A 21,567-nucleotide genomic window follows, 5' to 3' on the forward strand; every position below is an offset into this window, starting at 1 on the left:
GTATCATGCAGCAATTCAATAAGCGCTATTAAAGTATAAAAAGTATTTAAAAAAAAGAAAACGTGATTTTATAATTTTAATAGGCGTTTTAAAATCCGCGTCGTTTTGTAACAAAGAGCATTTGGCCACAGCACCGTGCGTTCTGAGCAGAGACGCCGGCGGGCGAACGCAGCTGACGGCGGCCCTGGGCGCCGCCCCCCAGGCGAGTTTCATTCCATTAAACCTGATTTTCTCAACACACACACCCCTAATAAACACCCGAGGGTATAAAATTGACAATCCGCCATCGTTTCCACTCGACCGAAGGAAGCTCGCGATTCACCATATTTTTCACGCAATGCCGGCTATACGATTCTCGTTGCATTCTCTCATTATTCGGAATAAGTCTGCATCGCGTCTCTTAAAATTCACTTCGAGTGCCATTCTGCGGTCATTTCGTCGCTCATTGTGAATGTTAATGAGATGTGAGTCGCGGCGATAGCGACTTCCGGTAAAATATTATATTACGCTTTGTGATGAATGAAAAAAAGTTAATTAGACGAACGAGGAACGAGACGTGAAAAATCATTACGCGAGACTAATCGCTTGATTATATCTCATTTTTTAATTAATTAATTTCGAGCTGCCTATAGATCGATACGGTGTGTGTATGTGTATGGTACCGGAAAGTAATCAATTCTTTTTTAATATAAATTTTTCTTTTCGCCTTATAAAATACGTCACGATTCTAACGATTAAAATCGTACTTGGGGTTGCCATAGTACATCTTGAACCCTTACATTTTTTTTAATATTTATGTGTCAAGATATCACAGTCAGTAGGCGGCATTTCACAAAATCATTTCGTCGAATAAACTCCCACGTACATATGTTGTTCTAAGAAGTTACAGATTTTTAATAATCAAAAATGGGAAATATGTGTACTGATGAAGAGTTCTAAAAAGGTGCATATCTAATAATAGTAATTTTTAGATCGGGGATGAGCCAGTCACATTATATTCCAATTCCACCTGCAAAATTATCCCTTTTGTGAAAGTTAGTTTCAGGCTCAATTATTGGGCGACTTTCAGATAATTACAAAGAATAATTAAAAACCGTTTATTCGATTCGAAGCCATTCGTGTTTTTTTTAGGTGAGTTTAATAGCTTTTAACGTAAAGGACTTAAAATAAATTTTTGTGGAAATTGTTGGCTTTCAAAGGTCTGTGTGGCCATTGTGCAATTCTTGGTGTTCTGTCAATTCTTAATGTATATTGTTGATCTAAACTATTGTCTTTTTAATGATTTTTAAATACCATTGTGAAACCCCATCTGTTTGACTGCTAAGTGTTTATTGATATGGATTCGTATAGTCTTCTGAGGCTTCCAATTTGTATGATCAATAGGCCTGGCAATTGTATATTTTGATAGAAAATATAATTGGGCTATTAATTCATTACATTTGCTTGGTAAATCGGATATATAATATCGGTCAAAAACATGCAACCATGTTCATAGTTACGAGTCCATCCTTATTTCTTTTAACTATTACAAATATTGTTACCCAATTAAAGAATAGACTATTTTTTTAATTTGCCATAATAATTACGTGTTTTTTTTTCGACTCGCCCTTCTTATTCTAAGCAGAGGGTCCTAAGCATGACAAATATGTGATGGTGAGGATTTAACAATTCTTTAAATTTTTTTTCTATGTATATTCATTTAAGTGCGTTTGAAACTGCAAATCACAATCTAGAGAAATTTCCTTTTTTTTTATCAAGTTTCGTCTTTTTAAATTTAATACCATTGGACTGTTTACACCAGTTGGTTTTAATTGAGATTTTTGGGGATTAACTTGTACAGAAAATTCGCCAGCACTCACTAAATTCCAAAAAAGTCTTATGGGAACGACTACAGAGTGGGTGGGTTAATATATCAACCACTACATTGAAAAATTTAGTTATAAGAATGTCAAGAATAGTTAAAACCTTGTTATTCAAAGGGGTAGATTTTTTGATGAAAATGCAATTAAATGTTTTTCGATAAAAATATACTCTTTTAAATTGCAATTTTAGGTTTATTGATAAATATGTATTTCATCTTTCATATCATGCTTTTTTTATAATTTATCTGATTTATATTAAGAATATTAACAAAAAATAGTTTGGTCTTAAACTTTTAACTGGTAGTGTGGGGTAATAATTAAAATATGCATTTTTATATCATAATCAATAATTCTTATATTCGTTAAGGCATTCATATTTTTCTTAGATTCCTGATGATACATTATATTCCTTTAAAATATTAAGATCTTAATTATTAAAAAAAAAAATTTTCAATACATTTTTGTAAAAAAATGTATATTTTTTAAAAATAAAGTTGCGTGTTTATGGATATATGATAAGACTTATCAATCCAATGTGTCAGAACTACAATATAAACATCTTATACATTAAAAGTCGATGAATAATATATTATTTTGAGAAATTTGATTTGTCACTGTATTTGCTATATTTATAGCTATCTGATTATTTCTGTTTTAATAAATTTATAAATGTGTTATTTGTATGCAATATTGAAGATATTTAACTATAATTTATTAACAGAAGTACCATTGCATCTTTGCATATAGTAAAATGATCTCATTTTGTAATAAACAAGATTCCATATTGTATGTTCTATATAGAATTTAATTTGTCATAAAATATATTATTTAATAATTTGAATGGGAATAATAAATAAATTAATATATACAATAGCTTACATAGATTTCATATTATTAATGAATTTTATTAATAATGTTGTAGCTACAATGACACAAAAACCCTATCAAAATTTGATAGGTTTTTTTGTGTTATCAAGGCTATAAATTTTTGCAACAAACTTTCGTTTGGTAGTTGTAAAATATTGATTCATCAATGATAACAACACCAATAAAATAATTAATATTAATAACCATTTATTACTTTTAACTATATATACTAATAAAACAAATAAAAATTGTCATTACAGACATTCCAGTGTCACACATTCCTTGTTTTGCTCGTTGATACTCGACTGAAAGACTTTCAAGATGGCGTGGCGTTTCAAAGCATCCAAGTATAAAAATGCTGCACCCATTGTGCCAAAACCCGAAGCATGCATTCGAGACGTCTGCGTCGGTTCTTACCAGACATATGGCAACAACATTTGTGCGTCGGCATCCGTCATGGCGTTCAACTGGGAGCACGTCGGTTCCAGCCTGGCAGTGTTGCCCCTGGACGATTGTGGAAGAAAGAGCAAAACAATGCCACTCCTGCACGCCCACTCGGATACTATCACTGACATGGAGTTCTCTCCATTTCACGACAGTCTCTTGGCGACTGGATCCCAAGATTGCTTGGTGAGTTGGCGGTGTTATAATATCGACTCATCATGCAACAATATGTCCATATATAATAATGTTTTTATTTAGGTTAAATTATGGCATATTCCTCCTGCTGGATTAACGGAGCCGCTGACCAATCCAGAATGTACTTTGTCTCAGCGGCAACGAAGAGTTGAGACCGTCGGTTTCAATCCTGTGGCCGATGGACTTCTGCATGTTACATCTGCTACTGTTTTGTCACTATGGGATCTTATAACTCAACAAGAAGTATTTTGTAAGTCTAAGTATATAATATTGTTTCTAGTGATTATAAACCATTTAATGTTATCACTTACTTTTATTAAAAATTGTTTTTAAATTTGTTATACTTATTGTTTTTTTTAGGTAATAACGATCACGGTGATGTCATCCAGTCTGTTTCGTGGAAAAGAGACGGTAAAATATTAGCCACGTCTTGCAAGGACAAATCCGTTAGGATCATTGATCCTAGGGCGCCGTCTCCGTTAGTCTGTTCCGCAACTAGTCATCAGAGTATCAAAGACAGTAGGATAGTTTGGCTTGGAGAGCAAGACAGAATTTTGACTACTGGATTTGACTCTGCTCGTTTACGCCAAGTTTACATAAGAGACATCCGCAATCTATCCACCCCGGAGAAGACACTAGAATTGGACTGCTCCACTGGTATTTTGATGCCATTGTACGATCCTGACACTTGCATGCTATTCTTGGCCGGTAAAGGTGACAGCACCATCGCTTATATGGAAGTCTCGGATAGAGATCCTTATCTGATTGAAGGAATTCGACATTCAGGTAATTTATTGTTTCATATTGTGTATAATATTGCAACTGATTGAATCAATAACGATGATATATATTTAGGCGAACAGACCAAAGGAGCTTGTTTGGTGCCAAAGAGGGCGTTGAGAGTCATGGAGGGAGAAGTCAATAGAGTGCTTCAATTGAGCTCCAATATGGTCGTGCCCATCATGTATCAAGTTCCGAGAAAGACTTATAGAGACTTTCATGCCGATCTGTATCCTGACACGCCCGGTTTCATCACACATTTAAACTCGACCATGTGGCTGAAGGGCGTTGATCATCCCGTACCAAAAATGTCGCTAGATCCGGCTAAACGAGGCTCGGAGGCGTCTGAAAAGGTAAATTTTGAGTCGTAGCATGAATTTCACTTTTTTGCTGACGGCACAATTATTATTTGACATTGAGAAGCTGTTTGTGTTAGGCACATAATTTGGTGAGTGGTAGTAGAATTTGTGTCGGAGATAATAACCACAATTATGTAATACGCAATATGATTTTATGTTTGAATTTAAATTTAATGTCATTTTTTAATCACTGATATTTAAATATAGGAGTAGGAAAAGTGATTGAATGGAATTTTTATTATATATTAGTAAGTAGCTTTCTTATCCGGACCATAGACAATGTATTAGGTTGTCCTATAAGTTGCTGTTTTTCTTACATTTGCAAAAATGTATATCTTTTTATAAATTAACGATAATTTCACTATTCTGTAATACAATAGGCAGGGATGCAAATTTAGAAAGTCATATGTGGTTCTAAAAATTTTGTTCCGGAAATTTTGACAATAAATATTTACGTAATGGTTGGTTGTTAGTGAGGATATTAAGGCTGCCATCAAAACAGGTCTGAGAATGACAATACAGAAGCTAGCACAAAAGCTCAATGTGTCGCCTACATCAGTTCACAGACATTAATTATTAAAAGTGTTAATTTGCAGAATATGGGTATCTCGTAATTTGTCTGAGAAAAATCTCATGCATCGAATTTCAATATGCCAATAATTAAAGTTTAGAAGCTACTCAGACCATAAAAAAATCTTCCCTTATATATTAAAGAAGGGTAATTTAACAACAAGAGCACTCGCCCTCATGTGTCCAAAAAGACGATAGAAAAAAATCAATGGATTTTTTTGGGAACTTCTTTCTCACCCGTCGTATTCTACAGACATTGCTCCAAACGACTATTATCTATTTAGATCCCTGAAATAGTTTTTAGGTGTAAAAAGTATTTTACAAAAACAAAAAAACAGCATTTAAGAATTTATTGCTTCCAAAAATACTTTATTTTTCGAATCGGATATAAAAAATAGATTAACACAGAAAAATATCAATAGATTTTTTGGGAACTTCTCATGTATTGTTTCAAATTACTAATTTTTATTTTTAAATTGGTTTCAAATGTGTCGAAGCCTTCACAGCCAACTACATTTTATTGCACAATTTTGGTTATTACAAATTTAATAGCAGCATAGTGTTAGTATGTTCTGTGTTAATCCATTTAACTTCAGGGAATTTAATACTAAACTGAATTACTCCTACTTTCTACGTCAATTGAGTAAAATAAACATGCTGCAATTTTCTCTGGAAACTATAAATTTATTTAATCAACTTACATTGATCAGTGTTAGTTTTAATTGTTATAAATTAACTAATTATTTAAGTACTTACATAATACTATTGTTATAAAAGTTGCATTGCCCTTAAAATGTGCAGAAGAACTTTCAAGTGGAAGATATCTGTTCTGCTTTTTAAAATACTAAAGTGTCTGATTTTTTTATTCTCTCACTTTTTTAAGATTCTTGAACAACTCCGTTTTTAGGTGCCACATAATTAGCTTTTTCGTTGTCAAGAATTGTTTGGAAAAACAAGAAAATTTCGGTAAAAAAGCTATGTAAATTTTTCTAACCAACAGTCAGGGATAGTTTTTATATTTTCGCATCCAAATACTTTCAGTTGGGTTCATTGAGTATAGACATTTTTAATTTTTGTTAATATACTTATGTCATATTATTTAATCAATTGTTATAACATATGTATATATTATTTTTGTAACTATTTTTATTATTTTAATATTTTTATCTTTGTCCCAAAAAGATCGTTGCAATATAATAATTTTTTACTTTAATAAATGACATTATTTTTAATTAAACTTATTTTTTAAGTTGTGGTGGAAATCGTTTAATAAATAAATATAGCGTAATCAATAAAAAATTAGTACGAAATAACATTTAATCAATAACTTATGTGTAAGATAAATAACATTTTTAGTTATTAATTTGACCTAAACGATTTCTACATTTTATTTATTTATAAAGAAAACTGCATGTGCGCATTAATTTACTTATATTCACAATTTCTTTTTCTTTTAATTCTTGTTAATATTATTTCAGCTTTCTGTTGATTGTTACTGACGACATTAGAAAATCTTTGTGTTGATCGTAGTGTAAATAATGTTTTTGTTGATTTTTGTTGTGTTTTATTTTCATGGTAAGTTTTTTTTTATTTTTAATTTTTACTATTGCATTTTTATATGAAGTTAAATTATTATTATTAATTTGTTACGTTCTTGAAATTCTTACGAATTGTAATGTTTTAGGTCTTCAGAGGACCGCTTGACGAGTATGTGAAGCAACTTCAAGCTATGGTCGATCCTATTCCTAAAGCGGCAAAACCGATCAATTCTCCACCGACCGCTTTGATTAAACCGCAACCAAAATACACCGAACCGAAGAAAGAAGCGGAAGATCCATCCAAGATTGAATTTGTTAACGTCAAAGATTTAGTCAAAGGGATGGAGAAGCCTAATAAAGAAGACAAATTATCCAAGCAGGTGGTTGAACAAGAAAAGAATGCCAACCTTAACAATGAAAAACATAATGCTATCAACACGCAGCAAGACATGAGTATCTCGACTGAATCCGATCAGAACGATTACGGCAGTGATTTACCCGAGAGCGATCAGGGGAGTCTCATAATAAACGATAACAATAATCCAGCATTAAACGCTGACGACAATGAAGAAAACGATGTTAAGAAATCTAGCAGCATCGAAGACAAAAATTTGGAAAACGCAACGATGAACGGTAATAATGTATCACCTGTTCCGCCAAAGCCCATGCCGAGATCTTCAATTTCTGAAGCTAGTACTGGAGAAGAGACGTACGTGAATGGTTCTTCGAGGCCAGTTGCTAAGCCGAGAACAACGGCTCAGACCGGTATAGGCAGTTATAAGGTACAAGATTGATATAATAAGTGATTAATTCTGAAATGTCATCAATGAAAAATGTATTGGTTTCTTTTTATTAAATTTTTATTTTATTTTTTGTTTTTTTTTTACTACTTTATTTGATGTAATTTTGCTTTTTTAGGTTATTGAGTAATATTGTTGAGTAATTTAATAAAATGTTTTCAGCCAAGACTTGGACCAAAACCGTTTTCATCATCTCAGGGATCGCAAGAGTTCTCGTTTGATAAAGTTTTTAGCGTCCCTGCTGCGCCGGGAACTCAACCTGTCCAGCAAGAAGTTCAGCATAATAACGGAGATACAGTCAAAGGTATATATTTTTAATTTGTAATACAATAGGAACAATATTAATTATTTTTCAATGCTTTTCAATAGATAATGTCGAAGACAATACGGAAAATAAAGAAGTAATAAATAATGATTCGCCCACTAGTGACGTCGAAGCTACGGCCTTGAAAGGTATGATTAATTTTTAACTGACTCATATCTAATTCAATCGACGCAGTAGGTTAAATAATGTCTTATCAATAGATGCCGATTTTCAAAATGGAAAATCTGATTCGAGTATCGAAGAAGAAGTTAACTCTTCGGATTCAGGGTACAAGCCCAAAACGCCGAGTACTGCCGAACGACGTAGATTGTTTGAAGTCAAGTATGTTTTTGATCGTAAATTGTTGGTTTGGTTGCTATTTAAGTTTATTTTAATTTTAGATCGAATTCGAAAGAAAAGGACGGAGATGCTTGCGTTGGCGACGATATGTTTGACGACGGAGCTAATAAGTTCGAACGAGCCAGTAATCAGCGTAGCAGTATCGCTGAAAGACGCCGCATGTATGAAGGTAGAAGCTTAAGCGTACAGGAGAATTCGTCTGCAGCCATGATTGCTGCTACTGTCGTCATCAACGAGACTAATCAGGCTTCTCCAACATTGAGGTAGGTTCGGATATAAAGAAAATTTAAAAGCTAGGTTAAAATATAACTTTATAATAATTACAGACGCCGCGATTCTTTGAAATCACGTAAAAGTCCTGAACCTGAAGATAAGAAATCGGCTAACAATCCATCGACAAAGAGAACATCGACTGTTTTCGGTATGTTTTTCCTCTTCTAATTTTTCATTTTATATTTGTTTTTTTTTATATTTTATAAGGTTTTTGATATGTTATTATCTCAATATATTTAGGTCGAGTATCTAAATTCAGACATCTGAAAGGAACTCCAGGTCACAAATCAACGCATATTGAAAACATCAAGAATGTGAGTCGTCAGATATCCGGAGAATGTGATGGTTTTCACGGTAATGTTAGATTCATTAAGCTCATCTCATATAAAATGGTCCCTGTTTAAATATATGAATTTTTCAGCAAATCCTCATAGAGTTGCCGTTCCGCTTGGTGGTGGAGGAGGACGCGTAGCCGTTCTGGAGCTCAAAGCTTCTGGCCGTCTTCCGGATGGGGTAACACCAGCTCTGTTACATCCAAACGCTTTATGCGACTGGCAATGGGATCCGTTCAACGACGCTCGTTTAATGGTCGCTTGCGACGATGGAATGGTTCGCGAGTGGATCTTGCCCGAAGAAGGCCTCTCTAAGCCGATCAATAACCCAAATCGCACTCTAGTTGCACACTCTGATAAGATCTACATAATCAAGTTCCATCCTCGAGCGTCCGATGTTCTAGTCACTGCCGCTTACGATCTCACTGTCAAAATATGGGATCTGGCAACGATGGGAGAGTCTGATTGTAAAGAAAAGATACTGCTCACGGGTCATAAGGATCAGATCTTTGCATTGGCTTGGTCTCCGTGTGGAGCTTTCTTGTCGACCGTCAGTAAAGATGGTTTGATTCGGGTTTATAAACCAAGGTCTTCGAGTGCTCCCATTAGAGAGGGAAAAGGACCTGTTGGAAGCAGAGGGGCGCGATTAGTTTGGGCTTTGAATGGAACGCACATCGTCGTGACTGGATTTGATAAGTATGTAGATTTATTGTATTATCACGTTAATTCATTTACAATGTTCATATCATGTCTACTTTTTAGAGTTTCTGAGCGTCAACTAATGATCTATAGTGCTACTGATTTATCTACGCCACTCAACACCATTGGTCTTGATGTTTCACCAGCGATTTTGATTCCGTGTTACGATGAGGATAGTTCAACTTTATTCCTAACTGGAAGGGTGAGTAAACAATACTGATTTTGTATGATTCTGAATGTTCTAATAATGTTAAATTTTATGTAGTATAATTAGATTGAAAGAAGCATTTTCTATACATTTTGGGTTGTATTATTTTTCTTCTGGTATCTTTAGGGGTGGTCAGCCATAATGACATAAGCGATTGTGTGACAACTACTATTTATTAATTTAACCATTTTTGTTTGTCGAAATTTGATATATTGGATTTTGCTACTTTGACAATAATTTATGATGTCACCATTGAAATAATAATCAAATATATTTTTTCTTCAGGGGTAAATAATATTTTTTCTACACAATTTTATTACATAGTACATCGATATTTAGATAGTAATATTAAAAAGCTTAGCAACCAAAAGTTTAACACTTTAACCCTTTGACTGGATGACACCTATAGATGTCATCAAAAAAGTCGCCAGTATGAATTGGTCACACATAGACATACAATGGCGCGGCACTAATCCTAAGAAATATAATTATTTTTTGTTCTTCTTTCTTTGTTGTTATTTACATAAAAATAAATAAATAAAATAATTCAAAATAAATTTAATATTTGATGATTATCTTATTGAAATTTTTAAATTTGGAGTCGGAGTCGGACTTTGCCAAAAAGTTGGAGTTGGAGTCGATAAAAATTTTCAACGTACATGTATGCTGAAATATTATTAACCAATCAAAGGGTTAATAAATTAATGTATGAAAGGAGGTAACTTCTGGTTTATAAATATTTTTTTATTGACAGGGAGATTCGACTATATACTGCTTCGAAGTCACAAACGAAGCACCACATCTATGTGCTCTATCTCATCATAGAAATGCTTCTCTGCATCAAGGCCTGTCATTCCTTCCGAAGAATCAGTGTGCGGTCGATAAAGTTGAATTTGCGAAAGCTTTAAGACTAACAAACACAACGATCGAGCCGTTGAGTTTCACGGTTCCTCGTATTAAGGTTTCATTGCACTTCTTAATAAATGTTTTATCCATATTATAATTTCATAATTAATGTTAATGCTATTTTAGAGTGAATTGTTCCAAGACGATCTGTTCCCACCGACTGCTGTGAGTTGGGAGCCCACTGTTTCTTCTGCGGAATGGTTCAAGGGTATAGATAAGGCTCCTAAACTCCTATCACTGAAACCTCCGGGAATGGACACACGTTAGTGTTATTAATTAATAATATGCAAAACTATCTTAAATTTTATGATGACTAATATGATCTTATTGTTTATTTAGTGTCATCGTCTAATAATCCGCCGCCTCAAAACCTTGCAACTGTTGCAAATCCATCTGGAATCTCAAAATCAAGTTCAATGTCCGGTAATCAACCGTATAACAGACTCGGCTGGAATCCTGACGTAGCTGGAATCACCAAAACTAAACAAGACGAGGTATGAATTTCTTCTTAATTGTATTCCTCTAACGCTTGTCACTATCCAAGGTATTCTGAGTGCTCTTCAAAAATCATATCTCAAAGGGAATGAATAAGTGGTTCTTTCGTTGAACAAATATAATTTGATTTAATGTATTAACCTTTTTACAGATCCAGCGATCTTTAGGCTCGAGGATGGAGGTTAATCTCAAACTGGAACAAGACAACATGGAAGGAGTGGACGAGTCTGAGTGGGATCAATAATTCGCTTACATAGCAATCGCTCTAACTTTCCCATTGAAAATACTTTATATTTGATAACTTTTGAGATAAAAGAATAACCAGTCACTATTGACTATATCGCTATATTATTATATACTTTATAATATTTAAAAAAAAATTTAGCATAGTGATTCATACACACAATTTTTTTGTGATTGATGATTGAGATTGTGTTTGTAATCGTGCTGTATTCGTTTTTATACTTTTGGATCATGATGATGATGATAATTTTAAACACATTCCCACATACTGATGTTTGACTAACTTGAGGCGGTCTTGTTATATTATTATTAAAATAATATATAAAAAAACAATCATTAGTTGAGGTTATACGTATTGTATCGTATCGTACAAACAACTGTAATGTGATATTCGATTGCCAAAATCAGTAGTGTTTTTGTACGTTTATATACATATATACAATTTTTTTATGATCGTCGTATTTTTTAAGTATTATACTTCTACTTGATCTCAAACTATCATCATTCCGTTTTTAACACGTACACGTTTAAGATGTATGTTTAGTGCAATACACGTCGGTATTTCCATCGTAGTCATCATTTCGCTACGTTTTAGTCAATGATTTTATTTATCGTGTTGTTGTTATCATTTTTAATTATATTTATTATTGATTTCGCTGAGCCATTCAATGTGCGTCGCCTTCTTAATAATGATATCATATCACTAGATATGTAAAAGTATGGATACACAAAAATTAAGGAAAAAAATACTTGAATATTTTTTTAACCAAAGTAATTGTGAAACATTTCATGACAATATATTGTGATAATGTATTATTATTATTTTATATATGAATTTTTTGGTGTTGTTGCTTAGCGCTTGATTGATTTTTTTTACGTACGGTGGTTGTGGATTTTTAGAGGAAGAGAGTATGTTATCAAGGATGACAAGAATATGGATTTTTTATAAAATTTATTTGCACATTGATCGTATCTAGTCCAATTACGTCGTTTTATTTAAATTTTGTTGTACAGGGTGACGTAAAAGTAACGTTGAGTTGCGTTATTTAGAACTTTCCATGTTGATTTTGGATGTAGATCGAAATTTGGATATGTATGTAGACAATAATTTAATGTGTGTATTAGTTTGCTGCTCAAGATTTTGAGTTTTTTTGTTCTTGATACTTTTGATCGCAAAATATCGTCACTGGTTGTTACTAAAATTGCAAATATTATTATTTATAAAGTGTGGATAGTACTTGAGCAGCAATCTAATACATTTTTTCCATGAAAAAAGACAGTATGTAATTTTTGCTCAACGTATACATATTGTGATAAGTTAAATATATACTTTATATGATATTTATAATGTAGAGAATATTTAAGAACCATTGATCGTTTGCTTGTGCCATTTCGATCCACTTGTATTTCGTTATTGTTTTGTCCATTACATTCGGTCATCCGTTTAGCACAAAATAATCAATTTAACCGACTCATCGCCATATTTATATTATTATTATCATTAATAACCAACAAAAAAATAAGGAATACTTTTATAAATTTGTGTATATTATATAATTAGACATATAACCTATATAATAATCAGAGGCTATTACTTATTCAACAATACCTATATTTGATATAACGTAACTGAATACTCTTTTGTACTTTTATAGTGTATTTGGTGTTGCTTCTGCTTTGATTTTGAAGTGTTTGAATTATGGAATATGTAATAAGATAATAAATAGCACTGCATTAAACATAAATAAACTTTATTATTATTTATTTGAGACCCTCTTATTCGTTCATTAGATTTTCTTCCAAATTGTAGATTTCTATCTGCTGTTTTGGTAGAAATCTTCTTAACGGTGGTGAAATCAGGTTTGGATCGACTTTAGTCGGATCTTCGAATCCTGTAGCGTAACTAACTATGTAGCTGATGATCATTCCTATCACTAATCCGGCGGTGTTGTATAACATATACGACAATCTGTACAAGAAGAATGTTTCATCGCTAGAATTTAACAACCTGAAATAATACAAAAATGTTTTAATCAACCATTCATATGAATTTATTTAGATTATAATTATACTTTTCAAATGGAATTGTAGAATTTTGATTGATAGACTTTTCGTCTACAGGACACGTGTTCACAGGGTATACGTCTTTCGTGACGAAGTTTACTTTTTGCATGCTAGATCCTATAGCGATCCATAATACGAATAACATAGCGGTGATCGCTCCAGTCATTACACCTTTCTTATTCGATTTCGGCACCGTCATCCCTGTTACGAATATGACGACTAGCGGGGTAGTTGTGAAGCTAGTGATTATGTAAACTGCCTAAAACGAAATCATTTATTTTTAATATCCATTTTTAATATATAAATAATATTTATACTCACCGATATGATTTTACCCATTTGTTCAATCAAAAAGATCAGCAAAATGGATATAATTCCTGCTATAACGATAATGCTTTTCATTATCAAGTGGGCTTTGTCTTTATATTTGTTGCTGGTCTTGATGTAATCTTCGTAGACTGTTGCAGCTATTGTGTTCAAAACGGTTGACATTGTACTGTAATGTTATATGTGAATTAATATTTTTAAGGAGAGATCATAATTTACTTTCATTTTTTGGAGTCAACTCTTCGAAAAAAGTATCACTAAAATATAGAATCTGATTAAGCATCGATATATGGGTTACATTATGTCAAATAAAAACAAGCTTCATATTCAATGACTGCCCTTCGTTGTGGCGTAGGTGAAAGATAGGTGAAGAATACTTCGACACTTATTTTTGCACAATTCAGCATTTTTTTTATATACGGGAGATTAATTGAATCTTGAAAATTGAGCATGACTATGCTTACATCTAGTTATATGTACATATTACCTTAATGCTGCACTAAAAACTCCTGCCATGAATAATCCAGGGAGTGTTGGTACATATCCAACCTTATCCAACATATAATGTGGAAATATTTGATCTGGCTTTGAAACTATCTGGAAAATTATTAGAAACCATTTATTTTCCATTCAAATGTAGCGTCAATATAAATAATCAACCTTTTGAGCAATTGGATCGCATCCGTAATAAGCTGTATAGACAACCAATCCGGAATATACGCTGAATGAAACAATGAGATTAATTCCGATTGCAGTTATTGTAAGAACTCTGAAATATGTCACGTATGAATTATGATGAAGCAATGATAATATTGAATCAAATTATTTACAGAGGGAGATCGTTTTTTGATTCTAAAGATATGTATCTTTGAATGCACGCTTGATTGATACCTATGACAATCACAGACATTGTGAACGATCCGACAAATATCGTCCAAAATGTGTTTCTTTGGAACGGATTAGGATCCATGCTGTAATATTAATCATTATACATATGTATAAATAATATATAATCCAATGAATCATTGTGTTTATACTTAAATATATCTAATTTTCCGTCGTCGTAAGCCGTTTTAAATACTAAGCTCATACCTCCGGCGTTAATCGTACCAATAACGACGATCGCTATGGACGTTATTACGGTCATTATTAATTGAAAAAAGTCAGTCCATACGACTGCTTTAAATCCGCCCTAGAATGTCAATTTTATATATTTGAAGTAATGCATCATGATGAATTATTTATAATAGATACTCACAATCATTGTGTAAAAAACGCACACAGATATGACTCCCACAGATATTAGATACAAGTTGATTCCGGTAGCTAAAATATTGATATGCATTATTTGAGGGAAGTCTGACTATCTATGTTTGAATCAATACCTTGACTTAGTGTGAGTGAAGGGATATAAATAAATATCGGTAGAATAAGGATGTACGCCAAGCAGTATAGACAGGAAGAGAACGATCTGACTGAGCGATCGTATCTCAATTCTAAATACTAAAATATGTTTATATATTTATTCTAAATGGTGTAACAATGTTTAATTTGGACTCACTTCAAATCCGGAATTGATATTGGCATCGAAAAATATTGGTATTATGCAATAATAACAGACTATAATTGCAAAAATATTTGCTATTGTAGATAGCCAATAAGTGCATCCTTCCGTATATATTTCAGCAGGTACTGCTATTAACGTTGTACCAGATATGAAACTGTCACGAAAGAATGCTTAGTTAAAATAATACAAGATCATGTCAAAAAGTATCTGATGTTAATTTTTTGTATGTAGCATAGACTCATATATCTCGTAAAATAACAATTGGATACTTTTTGATCAGCTGACATATACAAATTTATATTGATTATATTATAAACATACGTAGCAACTATCGATAATGCCACTGGTATAGCTTTCATCTTTTTACCCCCAAGTAAATATTCTTGCGGATCTTTTTGTTTGCTTCCGAAACATCCAAAGTATATTCCGATCCCTAAGGATATACATAACATTACGATGAATACTAGTGAATCAGTCCAGTCCATCACCGACGCTTTCACGGGAGTGTCCATGTTAATCTAAGCCGATTTTTTTAAATAACATAAAATATACAGTATCACATTGTTATATAAATTACTGTTTACTCACATTTTTAAGAACTATATGCTTATAAAATATGTAATAAACAACTGTCTCGTGTGATCGAGCCGAAAATATGAAAATTATTTTGATAAAGCAAATCTTTTATATCTTTGATAAAAAAACAGTTTTTATCATTCTTATATAGATTACAAATTCTATTTATTAAGATAAATTTTTAATGTTTAAATTGAACAATTAGAGCAAATAGTATGTAGGTCATATCAAAAGTTATTCAAAAACTATTAATTTCTTTAAGAATGATTCTTCCTTGCCTTTTCAATAATTTTTTTTAAATCTTCATAAAATATCCTTTGTAATTATCAAACGGTATCCAACGTGAGGCCATTTTTAAACTTAAGCTTTCACAAAGGGATGGAGATATGAGGTGGAGCCAAACACTAGCGCGATTGACCCCTAATTAGCCTTAGCTCCCATTTGTTTAAGCTTCCTTTAAGGACCTGTATAAGGGATGTGAAACTTAGTTATATCAATAATCACTTCTGAACTCGTTCAACAATCACTTGGCAAACTTACTTTCGGACTCGTTCGACAAAGACTCAGATTGACTCTCAAGTCTCACCAATTATACTCAATTAAAATATGAGAAACCTAAGATCAGAGCCATTCGATTTTTAACAACATTGAGGCTCTACGACTTCTTCATTTGACACTGCTGCGCATTTTTCTGTATACATTTTAGTAAAAAATTTTGAAAATCAAATCCATCACACCACTCGGCCAGCAATCCCAAAAGTTTGTTCCACAATTTTGTTTTTTTATGAAAGGGCTTTGTGTTTTTATCCAGCTTTAAGTACAGTAGACCCCCCAATAACACGGTAAATTGCGTACATGCTATTTGGGCGCCCGTTACTTTATATGTGAATGAGCCAAAGGGAGGATATCTCACCACACACTCCTGATTCGTACGTACGTATTGCAAAAATTGTATGAATATTTTCTAGTCCCCCAATCAGTATTTTTTGGGGGTCTACAGTAAATAATGCATTCATTAATATGGTGCATTGCAAAGGTATTTAAAAATATGTCAGTCATTAATGTGTAAATTAAAACTTTAAGAACAACAACGGCTGCTTCACTATGATAATGCACCAGTTCACACCGCATCTCTTAAACAAAAATGATTACTTATTTTGAAAATCATATTAATATTTTTTTATTTTAGTGTGTTAGTCAAAAATAGCTAAACACTTTTGCCATTACCTGTGTAATATGTACCTAGATAAATAAATTAATAATTTAGTATTATATCTCTAACTGGAAGTATCGATTATCCTTAATCAATCTTAAATATTATCTTTAATATTTTTGTATTAGTATAAGATAACGATTTTAGTTGATTTAAAGTGCTAAAAGATAATATTTATTTTGACTCGAACATTTCAATTTGCTTAACCTAGTTACAACAATGTTAATGTCTCAAATCTTTAATTTGATGAAACTTGGTATTTATTTTTCAAGTTCAAAATAAGGCATTTTCTTTATTTTTATATCACAGCTACATAATTTATTCGGAATATACCAATACGCTTAACGAAACTTGTAGTTAGTCACTGTAGAATTTATTATTATTAATATGTGTGTTGTATATGAAATATATTAATCTTAAATTAATTATGTATTTTATACTAAAATACATATTAATATTTTTTCAAAAAGGAGGTATTGATTTAATTAATATATAATATAACATGCATTACTTCTCATCTGTGTGGTAGTTAATATTAAAGAATAATTATTGTATTTGATATATATTTATTTTTTGCATATAATTTTAAAAACTCTTCTCATTATAATCTACCATCAATAATCTTTTTGTTTTTTCCTGAGAAATCTTCTCAAAGGTGGTGATATAAGTTTTGGATTCACTTTGCTTGAATCAGCAAATCCTGTAAAATAACTCGTTAGATAATCGACTGGTATTCCGATGATTAATCCAAATGTGTTGTATAACATATAAGATAATTTATATAAAAAGAATACTTCATCGCTAGAATTTAATCTGAAATTGATATATCATACTTATTATATAGTGTTAATTCTCAATATAAAATATTTATAATTCTTACATATCCCTTGAGATCGTTGAGTTATGATAAACATCATTAATGGAAGGACAAGTGTTTATTGGGTATACATTTTTAATGGCCATGTTCACTCCAAGCTATAAAAACCATGGCACTGATAGCACCGGCAAGAATCCCTTTCTTGTTCGATCTCGGCTTTGTCATGCCCATGATGAACATAACTAGTACTGGAGTGGTGGTAATGCTTGTGACTATATAAACTGTCTAAGGATAATATATATGTATTAGAAGCTAAATGAGTATTTTATTGTATTATGTATAAATATATTTATAAATACCGATAATATCTTCCCCGTTTGCTCTATCACATACACCAGTAGCATGGATAGTATTCCAGTGAAGACAATTATAGTTTTCATTATAAAGTGTGCTTTATCTTTGTATTTGCTACTTTTTTTGATGTAGTCCTCGTGAATTGTTCCAGCTATTGTGTTCAAAGCAGTCGACATAGTGCTAAAATAAAATAACATTTTATTAAATTTGCATTTAATGCAGATGAAGAACTTTTCTAAATTGCATTCTTTTCCAATTCTCCCAATGGTTCAATAACACTAAGATTGAGAAGATTCTTACTGATTATGATCCATTCTATATTATTGTATATCTTTACTGGAGAATTCTCTCCATGCATTTTACCAACAGTCATTGAAAAACATTGATTACATTCATCATTATCTAGAACTGTATTTCAAATGATCTTCTCTATAGCGTTAATACTTTAAGCCATATAGGAATATCATGAAAACCTTTATAACTTTGTGCTAAATAATAAAAGCTTTTGGGTGCTGATTTTATGTATAATCCTCCATCCAAAACCTCATTAAAGATTTCAATAGTTTGTGCAAAGATAATATACGTTTAAGTTCAATTACCAGTTGATATTCCAGTTGTAAAAAATGTGCAATAAATTGATGTTAAAATAACTTCCTAGTCCTTTTTTGACAACAACTTGGCGAGGCCAAATCTGATGATCGAAATGGAAAGGCTGTGGTATAGTATAATTCTTGTCGATTTGACATAAGTTCTACTAAAACCAACTTCAGTGCTGAAGTTTAATGTATTTATAAGTCAAAAGTGGTAAGCGATAAATTAGAAGTATAAGGTTAATGAGTTATTTCCCTGCCACACGGCGTTCTGGCTTATATATTATCGAAAAAATGGGAGAAGATTAACAATTATCTCACATGGACTCTTCCCTGTTATGCTCCACCAATAATGGATGATTTGAATCTCGTTCTTATCTTATAAAATTGTTTTAGTTCTTGGCTGTGTACACACGATGGTGTGTTTTATATGTGGGTGTTTTTTCGTTGTTTGTATAATACCTTAATGCAGCACTAAAAACTCCTGCCATGAAAAATCCAGGAAGAGTCGGCACATATCCTATTTTATCCAACATATAGTACGGAAATATTTGATCTGGCTTTGAAACTATCTGAAAAATTATAGCTTTTATTAATTTCATAGTATATTTTATGATTCATCAATGTGTAATGTTTATATTTATGTATAACCTTTTCAGCAATTGGATCGCATCCATAATAAATTGTATAGACTACCAATCCTGAATATACACCGAAAGTTATGACAGTTCCAATACTAATCCCAGCTACTGCCATAACTCTATTAAAAATAATTTTGTATTACATTTATCAATACGAATAACAGGCAGGTCTTTTCTTGAAGCTATTGATAAGTATCTTTGAATACAAGCTTGATTGACTCCCATTGTGAACATAGTCATTGTGTAAGATCCGATGAATATTGTCCAAAATGTATTCCTTTGGAATAGATTAAGATCCATGCTGTTTTAATAAATGAAACATTCATAATTATCTATATAAACTATATATATATTGATAATCAAAATGCTGTTAATACTTGCCATCGTCGTATGCTTTTTTAAATATTAAACTTATGCCTCCTGCGGCTATCGTACCTATAATAATGATAGCTATGGAGGTTATTATGGTTATTATTAATTGAAAGAAGTCAGTCCATACAACTGCTTTAAATCCACCCTGAAATAACAATATATTGTTTTAGAAGAAGTATCATTATTCATATTTGATGATAGCTACTCACAATCATTGTGTAAAAAACGCATACGGTTGTGACTCCCATAGATATTAAATACAAATTTATCCCAGTAGCTAAAAATATCATTACTTAAAAGAAATCTGATTTTATATTATTATTTATATTTCAATCAATACCTTGACTCAGTGTTAATGATGGAATATAAATGATTGTTGGTAGAAGAAGCATGTATGATGCACAATATAAACAGGAACACAATAATCTGATAGTGCGATCGTATCTTAATTCTAGATACTAAAATAACATAAGCCATATTTGTATTACATTCTTATAAAAAAATATCAAAGTACAATTTATCCATTATATTTTTAATGTACACATAACTATCGACATTGCACCCCAATGTGCTAAGTTATATATTGCTGAAGTTTTGTATATCCTTGTTCTCATCAATTTTGGTTGAGAGCATTCAATAGTGCGGCAATTGTGCAGTGACTGTTCTATAGCAATTAATAATATTCTTAACTACTCAATGATATAATTGCCGTTTAATGTAGCTTTTAGTCAAAGGAGTAATATTAAGAGAATAAGATCTTGCTTCTATATCAGATTCAATACAAGTTACTTCAATCTAGAATATCTACGTAGTCGACGTAAGTTTTGTTGAAAGATCAATCTGATTTGCTCTTGACGTTTAATTATGTGGATATTGTAAGCATTAGGAGTAGAAATCTTAAACCATGCAGTACAAATAAGATAATATCTATAAAGACTGTTAAAGTAGAACTTCAGACAACATAGAAACGATAATTTGGTCACAGATATTCTTATTTAGTTTTATTTGTGAATCACGCTTTAAATTAAATTTTATATTTATTTTAGTATCCATAAAAATAGACTTACTTCAAATCCAGAATCCACATTAGCATAAAAAAATACTGGTATTATACAATAGTAAGAGGTTGTGAGTGTCAATAAAACTGCCACCGTGAATAGCCAATAGGAGCATCCTTCTGTGTATATTTCAGCCGGGACTGCTATTAAAGTTGTACTTGATATGAAACTGTCAAAGTTAAAAGATCGATTAAATTCTATTTGATGTAATAGGTTTAGTTTATGATTAAAATTATACCTGGCCGCCATAGATAACGCCACCGGTATCGGCTTCATCGTTTTACCACCGAGTAAATACTCACGGGGATCTTTCTGTTTGTTTCCGAAGCATCCAAAATATATTCCTATTAATGTGGATATGGTCAACATTGACACAAACACTAATGAATCACTCCAGTGCATAACAGATACTTTTTCTGTGGTATCCATCGCTGTATATTATACTTTTTAATAAATAATATAATAATAAAGTGTTACTTATATCTATAATGAACTTGTTTTCTGAGATAATGAAACCATAACTGCAAAAATATATATAAGCAGTACTTTGATTGAACTATTAGATTTTGATAAGTAAATCATATCTATAATTCTAAAAAAGTAATTTATAAATGTGTATAAGGTTTTAAAAATTATAGTAGATATTAAAAATATGAATAATTGCTTTATCAACATTTTATATTATAGTTGAATTATTTTATTAAAATTATTCATAAAAAATTGCACATTTATCAAAGCAATTATTATCTTTGC

At 31.7% G+C, this 21,567-nt stretch overlaps 3 protein-coding genes across 5 annotated transcripts; 1 reads left to right on the top strand and 2 right to left on the bottom strand.

Moving 5' to 3' along the window:
• Nucleotides 1-135: 135 nt before the first annotated feature.
• pod1 (coronin) lies at nt 136-12,984 on the top strand. 3 transcript variants are annotated; one of them, XM_088193844.1, is made up of 18 exons: nt 136-202; nt 2,990-3,359; nt 3,432-3,618; nt 3,729-4,154; nt 4,224-4,501; nt 6,762-7,397; nt 7,578-7,719; nt 7,785-7,868; nt 7,941-8,061; nt 8,121-8,342; nt 8,406-8,500; nt 8,593-8,706; nt 8,774-9,380; nt 9,447-9,585; nt 10,346-10,552; nt 10,624-10,759; nt 10,837-10,991; nt 11,144-12,984. In XM_088193844.1, the coding sequence occupies exons 2-18, from the start codon at nt 3,051-3,053 to the stop codon at nt 11,234-11,236; spliced, it is 3,951 nt and encodes a 1,316-aa protein (XP_088049970.1). In that variant the 5' UTR covers nt 136-202; nt 2,990-3,050; the 3' UTR covers nt 11,237-12,984. The 3 variants fall into 3 exon arrangements, with proteins under 3 accessions (XP_088049970.1, XP_088049971.1, XP_088049972.1); XM_088193845.1 differs by lacking the exon at nt 6,762-7,397; XM_088193846.1 differs by lacking the exons at nt 136-202; nt 2,990-3,359; nt 3,432-3,618; nt 3,729-4,154; nt 4,224-4,501 and adding an exon at nt 6,564-6,652.
• On the bottom strand, nt 12,465-15,896 carry LOC148231267 (sodium-coupled monocarboxylate transporter 1-like). Its single transcript, XM_088193847.1, has 12 exons — nt 15,782-15,896; nt 15,515-15,711; nt 15,188-15,347; nt 15,012-15,129; nt 14,885-14,952; nt 14,664-14,818; nt 14,457-14,597; nt 14,287-14,395; nt 14,114-14,223; nt 13,621-13,795; nt 13,308-13,558; nt 12,465-13,243 (listed from the first exon to the last, which is right to left on the bottom strand). Exons 2-12 carry the CDS (start codon nt 15,703-15,705, stop codon nt 13,012-13,014), a joined length of 1,710 nt encoding a protein of 569 aa, XP_088049973.1. The 5' UTR covers nt 15,706-15,711; nt 15,782-15,896; the 3' UTR covers nt 12,465-13,011.
• Nucleotides 15,897-17,934: 2,038 nt separating this feature from the next.
• Nucleotides 17,935-21,309, bottom strand: LOC148231268 (sodium-coupled monocarboxylate transporter 1-like). The gene is made up of 10 exons (XM_088195916.1): nt 21,053-21,309; nt 20,824-20,983; nt 20,097-20,214; nt 19,966-20,033; nt 19,762-19,901; nt 19,540-19,685; nt 19,395-19,489; nt 19,206-19,315; nt 18,159-18,333; nt 17,935-18,084 (listed from the first exon to the last, which is right to left on the bottom strand). Exons 1-10 carry the CDS (start codon nt 21,241-21,243, stop codon nt 17,935-17,937), a joined length of 1,353 nt encoding a protein of 450 aa, XP_088052042.1. The 5' UTR covers nt 21,244-21,309.
• Nucleotides 21,310-21,567: the final 258 nt, after the last annotated feature.

This window comes from Plectrocnemia conspersa, unplaced genomic scaffold, assembly GCF_051122295.1.
Source record: "Plectrocnemia conspersa isolate PC_06_02 unplaced genomic scaffold, ASM5112229v1 ptg000010l, whole genome shotgun sequence".
In the NCBI taxonomy this organism is placed as follows: Eukaryota; Metazoa; Arthropoda; class Insecta; order Trichoptera; family Polycentropodidae; genus Plectrocnemia; species Plectrocnemia conspersa.